The sequence below is a fragment of the Mesitornis unicolor genome, unplaced genomic scaffold (assembly GCF_000695765.1).
Source record: "Mesitornis unicolor isolate BGI_N332 unplaced genomic scaffold, ASM69576v1 scaffold699, whole genome shotgun sequence".
Classification (NCBI taxonomy): domain Eukaryota; kingdom Metazoa; phylum Chordata; class Aves; order Mesitornithiformes; family Mesitornithidae; genus Mesitornis; species Mesitornis unicolor.
In genome coordinates this window covers 10476-18104 of record NW_010207725.1, presented here as the reverse complement: position 1 = coordinate 18104, position 7629 = coordinate 10476, and the positions used below count along the sequence as shown (strand labels likewise).

At 36.9% G+C, this 7629-nt stretch overlaps 1 protein-coding gene across 1 annotated transcript in view; it reads left to right on the top strand.

Moving 5' to 3' along the window:
- Positions 1-3803, top strand: part of LOC104546732 (ribose-phosphate pyrophosphokinase 2) — a 25693-nt gene extending 21890 nt beyond the window's left edge. The window contains exons 7-8 of the mRNA XM_010192198.1: positions 2417-2576; positions 3521-3803. Of these exons, the coding sequence (XP_010190500.1) occupies positions 2417-2576; positions 3521-3613 (253 nt within the window). The 3' untranslated portion in view covers positions 3614-3803. The remainder of the gene's footprint in view (positions 1-2416; positions 2577-3520) is intronic.
- Positions 3804-7629: the final 3826 nt, after the last annotated feature.

The window sequence follows — 7629 nt, the reverse complement described above, 5'->3', positions numbered from 1 at the left end:
CTTTCCACATGTTTTCTAGACTTCTGCTCTATTGTTGATGCCCACTGGGTTCTTTCCAGTTGGTCCATTTCTTGAAGTTGAGCATGTGAATATAGACCCACTGTCTTAACTGAGGCCCTAGCAGTGCTAAGTAGAAAGGAGTACTTTATGGTTACATTTCAGAGGAGTAGTAGGGTTTTTTTCAACAGAAGTTGGCATTATTGAGCACACTGAACTTTGGTAATGTCTGTAGCCTTTAAAAAAAAAAAGCTGATTCTTGAAATGGCTGATTCTTCCTACTGCTGTAGCTTTACAGCTCAGTAGGTATGACAGTAACTCTGGCTTCAAAATCATCTTGACAAGTTGGAGAAATGGATTGAAACTCATTAAGAACAAATGTGAGGTGTTACAGTTCAGCAAGACTAAAGTGCTCCTGCCTGTCCACTCATATCCAAACATGGACTACCAACTTTGATTTGGGAGGTCAAGGGCTGCAATCTAAACTTGGCCAGAGTCTGAGGTTTTAAGTCTTCCCTTCAAAGATCCTTTATTTTGGTATTTATAGCAAAGCCCTTCCTGATATGATTGTAAACAACGCACATTGGAAGTGAGAAGGAACTGCTGAGGAGCAAGGCATGGGAATGTTTTAAATTGATGCTGCTGAAGCAATTGATGATGCTGTAACATTGCTACTCTTGGATGTAATCCTTTCTAAAACTAATACATCTCAGTTGAGAGTATTTTGAATTTTTATTCCTGTCCAATGTATTTGTAGACACTGAGAGTATCAAATACTCTTGCATCCAAACAGGTCCCTATGTTTCTTCCTGCCTGACTCTATTTCACGTTCTGTTGAAGCAACCGGGTGAAGCTTAAGTGAGCTAGACATTACTGTTGGTGGTTTGAAGTAAAGATCATCCCATGAGTTTACAGTCCTTAGTTGCAGGCTTGCTGTTTTCATCTAGATAAAAATGATGTAAAAAACTCATGGTAGAGGGTTTCATATAGTCTTGTGTTTCCTTTTACTTTGCTGGAAATTTGATGGAATTTTGCGAAGAGATGTTGTACAGTTGTTTGTTCTCTGTGTGCTAATCTGACTCAGACCAAACCGTGCTTCTGGGCTGTGCCCTTTGCAGATCAAAATCGCAAATTGCTTAGCCAATTATTTTTTAATACTCTTGTGGACAGAGGAAGTTTATTCCTGTCAAAAAGGAGGTCTTTATTTCTTTCCTGTTATGAAAAAAGTACTTTATTTGTTTACCTTTAGTAGATTTCTATGGAGTACATTCTAAAACCATAAAAAAACTCCAGTGTATCTGTAGCAATGACTAAGAAAGATGCTTTTGCTTGAGTGTTGCTGCCTTATATTATGTTCTTGGCATGAAGCAGTGCTTTTCATTAATACCCAATCTAAGTGAGATGTACTTCGTGCTCAATTAGACTTGCTCACTGCAATACTACTTAGACCTCTTTATGTCTCAGTGACCCAGATGTATATTAAGCAGATGAGCTAAGAAATGTATTTTCAGATACAGCAGATCAACTTGCTTAAGTACAAACTTAACTACACACCCATGGTACACACTCGCCCTGTTGTAATGCATCCTCCTTGTAGGTTGCAGCTACTAAATGTAATGCTGGGAAGGACCAGAAAACTTTGTTTCTGTTGGGTCATTCAAAATGAGTTGATGTTTCTGTGGTTTTTGTTTCTTCCTATCTTACTGTGCTTATGCTGTGATCTGATAAAATATCACTCTTCAGGGCCTCTGTTTGTAGGACTAGAAAAGCAGCTAGGACATAGCTGAGCATTTGGAGGCAGAGAGGCCAGTTAAATCCAAATTAAGAGATTCTAACTCATTTACAAGGTGTTCTAGTACTTTGATTATACTTTTTTTTTTTCTCTTATGCTGCATCATTTCACTGCATGCTTGGACCAAGAGCATATATTCCCACAACTTTGCATTAAACTTGGCTTTTAATCACTGGCATTTTGTTCTTCCTCAGAAACTCTTTCCAAGCAGAATTATTTTTGAATTTCAAATAAAAATAAAAGTGGACAATAATGGAGGCACAACAGAGTTGTGAATACTGCCATGCAACCCACTTCATTTTTGCCTGATCAAGATAGAAAACTGGTACTGGAATTCGGTTGTATGTTGTGCTGTTATGATCAAAAGTGCAGCATTTTAGATTAGTATCACTGCTACTGATAAAAACTTTATTTAATTGGCAGTTATTTATTATTTTATGTGAGACTTATTCACATAACCTGAAAAAGTTTAAAATTCTTGGAATTATTTTGTAGATATTTCTATCTTCCTGTAGCTTCCAGGAGGAATTTGTGTGTAAAATGTATTTTAGAGATTTGTATCTGGTTTCATCTATAATCATGTATGTAAACATGGATCATAGCATACTTTTCCTTCGTGTTCTACAGGTTGGTATCTGCTGGAGCTACTAAAGTTTATGCCATTCTTACTCATGGCATCTTTTCTGGTCCTGCTATTTCTCGGATTAATAATGCATCATTTGAGGCTGTTGTGGTGACTAATACAATCCCTCAAGAGGAGAAAATGAAACACTGCCCAAAAATTCAGGTACAGTGGTGGTTTTGTGTCATCTATTTAAACTCTAGGTTTGTATTTTATTGTTTACTGATGCTAGAATTTGTGCCTTGAGATGAAAATAAATTAATATTCTGAAATGCCTTGTGCAGCTTTTGTTGTTTACGTAACTGTTTTAATGGGATTCAGGTAGTACAACAGACTTCTGCAACATATTTGGTATTTGCAACAGATTGAGTATGCTTGACTCTGAAAAAGTGACAAATGCAAAATTAGCTTGGTTTTTGTTTGCTTGATCAATATTAATCATACAATATTAGTATGTAGAAACTTAAATTAGTTCTGTTATTGTGGATGCCACAGAAACCTTATACTACTTAATCATTTTTTTTTAATACATTAATGAAAATGCTTAAGATAAGTGACATATGTTTCTTTTCAAAAACAAAGCTGAAAATATAAAGCTGACTTCTGTCAGTAACTTTTACATGGCATTGATATGAAAGTCCTGTGTCCTTTTGGGAGCTTTTCCTTAGTACAGAGTGGAGGAAGTAATAAAAAGAAAAAATATTAATGCAGTATTGAATTTTAAAAAGCTTAAGTTTGTTATTTATTGAAACAAGGCAAGCATTTAAAAGGTATACTTCCTTTAAACTGTACTTGTGTCAAGTGGACACTGCCATCTGTTGGCTAGAATAGTTTCTTTTTTGACAACGTGCTTTGTGCCAGAAGTCTTCAGCAGTATGCCTGTGCACCAATCCAATTCAATTCTATTCCTTATTCAGTTTTTGAGATGGTACTTTGTATTAATGCAGTTCTTATGTTATGTGAAGTACCTAATGCTTTAACATTATTCTACTTCCTAGAGAGATAAGAGAGCACAATGTTAAATTGAATGTTTGTTTGACTGTTCATAAACTGTACAGTTTATTGTTCTTGGCGTCCCATAAAATTTGTTGTCTTGGTTTTTCTTTCAGTTTATTGACATTTCCATGATCCTGGCTGAGGCAATTAGAAGAACACACAATGGTGAATCTGTGTCTTACCTGTTCAGTCATGTCCCCTTGTAACTGCGGGAAGTTACATTGCAGCTTTGCAAAGGTCCCTTCAGCTAGCACTGTTGTTTTTAACAACGCATCTCAACCACGATAAATTAGTATCTTTGTACAATTCCAGAGCTTTTATGCTTAATTATTATATTTCTCTTGTAATTACCATTTGTTCTTTGTAAATGGGCAATAAATCTCTGTCTCACAGAAACTTTATGAATTCCCTTGAGAATCTGGAAATCTTATGCAACACACAAGTTCTCTTTTATGTGTTCATCCTCACTTTCTGCTAAACTGCTGCTTTGCATCCCTTTTTCTATACAGAACTACAAACTGTTCATAGAACTTAATGGGATATATGCATGTAAGATCAGTTTCTGTGTTAAGCTAAATGCTACAGGCTTGGGTATCTTGTGTCTATTCATCTATCAGGCAAGCAGCTGCTGGTTTTTTGGTTTTTATGTTTAAAAGCCCTAACAGCATGTAAACTTCATGTTAATTTTGAAGGAATTTTTGACATATCCATAGTATTAACTGTTTCATATGCTTCATGTTCTTTTTTTCTACAAGATGTATATGCCTGCTGTTTTCTTTTGTAAAGCTCTCATTACATTAAATAGTTTCCTTAACATCTATTCTCTGCAGTTACTGTCTTCAATTGTAAGATTAATGTTTTGGTATTCTTTGGATGATTAATTTAATGTGTTTCAATAATAAGGACCAATCTTTAATCATGAGCACTTTGGTTAAAATTTCATGTTTTCCACATAGTTTTTGACATTCCTTGGTTGTCCTATCAGTTTTCCTGTTAATATTGCAAAGCTTCACTATGCAAAGTCCAAACAACAAATTTAAACACGCTTATATTTATACAAGCTGGTCTCTATCCACATTTATTTGATTAATAGTATCTGAGAATACTTTTGTGGTTTTGTTTTTTTTTTGTTTTTTTCTTTTTCAAACTGCACAGTCAATGGAGCTTCAGGCTTCTATTACAAAGTACCACAGTACTTTATTGTGCTGCCAGTGAGCTATGATAGACTAACTGGTCTTGAGTACTTTAACATTAGAAAACTGAAATAATTATTAAAACAGTTTTGCCTCTTCTATGCTGAGAAAGCTTATGATTCAGTACTGGTACTGCAGTCAGTAATGGATTCTGGGGAAAAAAAACAAATATAAGATTGTGATGTTAGGTCTTTTAATCCTTCTGTTGAGTGTTTTCAGTCTTCCTGCTAGAAAGAAAGAGTTTGTGTGTATTAAAATAGTGTTCCTGCACCTAAATCATGGGGAAACTGTTTTCTACCTGAAATTGCAGTTGTTAATTACAAAAGCATTTGCCATGCCTGAGAGATGCTTCTTTAATGTGCAAATGGTTAAAATATAGACTTATTTCATCCTGCCTTGCTTATTCTGGGATATATTTCTAGTTATACCGTGTTGTATTATAAAATGGATTTTCCAATTTCATTTAAGATCATCTTTCAGACAGATACTTCTTTCAGTTTCTCTGAAAATGAATCTGTTTTGTCTTTATATTTTTTTCTGGTAATTTTCTATTTCTTCTGTGAGTTTCTTTTTCCTATATGAAAATGAGTAAAGCAGAATTTCACCTGTACTGCTTTCAGTGATGAGTACAGAAATGGGTTATATAAGATACTGTGGTGAGAATTTGGTACAGCCATCATTTCTCAGAGGAATTCCTCATTACAGTTGAATTTTCGAAACTATGTTATAACACAGTGAGAACGAATTTGTTATTGTTTTATTTGGTAAAGCAATTTTTTAAATGTAAGATTATTTAACCTATTGTCTTGAAAATATTACTTTGCAGTTAAGTTGTTAACCCCAAGTCTGTGGCCACATAATTATACCAAAGTTTAGGCCTTATTACTACTCAAAATGTATAAAATATGTTTAATGCATAGTATCAATTCAGTTGTTTCATAGATCAAATCTTTGTTGCAGACAAAATGCTGAATTGTTTGCCTTTACTGTGCACAAGTATTATAAATAAATCTTGAAAAATACTTGTGCCAAGAGAATGCTTGTATTTTTATTATTTTGATATTCTTCTTTTTGAAGACCATGCCCTGCATGGGTCAAATAGGGAAGAATATAGGCATTGATTCTCATGCAACCCTTGCTCATAAATCACATTCCAGCTGTCTTGAACATAAGGATGAACTGTTAATCAGACTAGACTGGTACGCATCTTTATAATAAGATCATTCTTCTTCTTTTTATAGTCTGACAGAAGGGTCACGATGTTTAAATTTCATTGGAAGTTTGACTTAACACTTTTTGAGCAGCTGAAGTTCTTATTTCTCAGATAGTTGAGTGGATTTGCTTATAACAGTATTTAACAGGATGAGTTGAGGGAAAGTGCAGAAAGAAAATACAGAATTAAGCTGACTGCTGTGTTTTGTGCATTTGAAATGCTTATGAAGAGTTACAGATGAATTCCAACAGCTCTGTGGAAGTCCTATCCATTTTGACAGAATTAAAAAACAAGTAAACAACCTTTTGTGGATGCAGCAAAGTGCAAGATGTTTAATGCTCTACAGTCCTAAATCCATGCTGGGATTCTGGTCTGAAGATCTTATGACAGTTCAGCCTGGTGGGAAACTTTCTTCTCTCAACAGCACATTGTGGTTTAACCCTAGCAAGAACTAAGCACCATGCAGCTGCTTGCTCATGTCCTCCTGCCCTGCACTCCGGTGGCATGGGAGAGAGAATCGGACGAAAAAGGTAAGAAAGCTAATGGGTTGACGTAAGAACAGTTAATAATTGAAACAAAATAAAAATAAAAAATATGCTAATAATAATAACTTGTAATTATAATGAAGACAACAAAAAAGAAAGATAAACTAAACCGCAGCAACTAAAACATCAATGTGTCATCACGCTATTCCCAGCACAAATCCAAAACATAGTTTTCTTCATAGTAACTAGTATGAGACTAACTCTTATCCTAGCTAAAACCAGCACACAACATTGTTTTGAATAATGCCAAGCCCCCGACACAGCTAGTTGGGAGAGAGAATCAGGAAGGCAGAAGTGAGAGCAGCTTATGGGTGGAGATAAAGACAAGCTAATAAATGAAGAAAAGCAAAGCACATAGTGTAAAAGCAATCATTCGCCCCCTTCTGCCAGCAGACTGATGCCCAGCCTCCAAGTGATGGGTGCTTAGCAAAACTCAGCCCCCCACCCCCAAGTTCTATTGGTGGGTATGGCATGGGTTATTCCCTTTGGTCAGCTGGAGTCTGCTGTCCTGGCTGTGTCCACCCCTAGTCTGCTCCCCCATGGGGCAGTGCAAGTTCCCTAGTAGCTGGTGTGTTTTCAGTCACCAGACTCTGGACAAGTTCCAGCAACTCGATGAAATTCTTGTAGTGAGGGGCCCAACACTGAACACGGTATCTGAGGTGTGGCCTCACCAGTGCCAAGTACAGGAGGACAATTGCTTTCCTGGTCCTGCTGGCCACATGATTACAGGCCAGGATGCTCTTGGCCTTCTTGGCCACCTGGGCACACTGCTGGCTTATATTCAGTCAGTTGTGGACCAAGACTCCCAGGTCCTTTTCTGCCAGGCAGCTTCCCAGCCACTCCTCCCCAAGCCTGTAGTGATGTAAGGGGTTGTTGTGACCAAGTGAAAGACTTGGAACTTGGCCTTGCTAAATCTCATACAATTGGCCTTGGCCCCTTGATCCTGCCTGTCCAGATGCCTTTGTGGATCTTTTCTATCCTCAAGCAGATCAACACTCCTGCTCAACTTGGTGTTGTCTCCAAAATTGCTAAGGGTGCACTCAATAGCATCGTCCAGATCATGGATAATGATACTAAACAGGACTGGCCCCAGCACTGAGCCCTGGGGAACACCACTTACAATTGGCCGCCAGCTGGATTTAACTTCATTCACCACAATTCTTTGGGCCTGACCATCTAGCCAGTTTTTTACCTAGTAAAACCATCCAAGCCATGACCAGCCAGTTTCTCCAGAACAATGCTGTGGGATATAGTGTCCAGGTAAATGACAC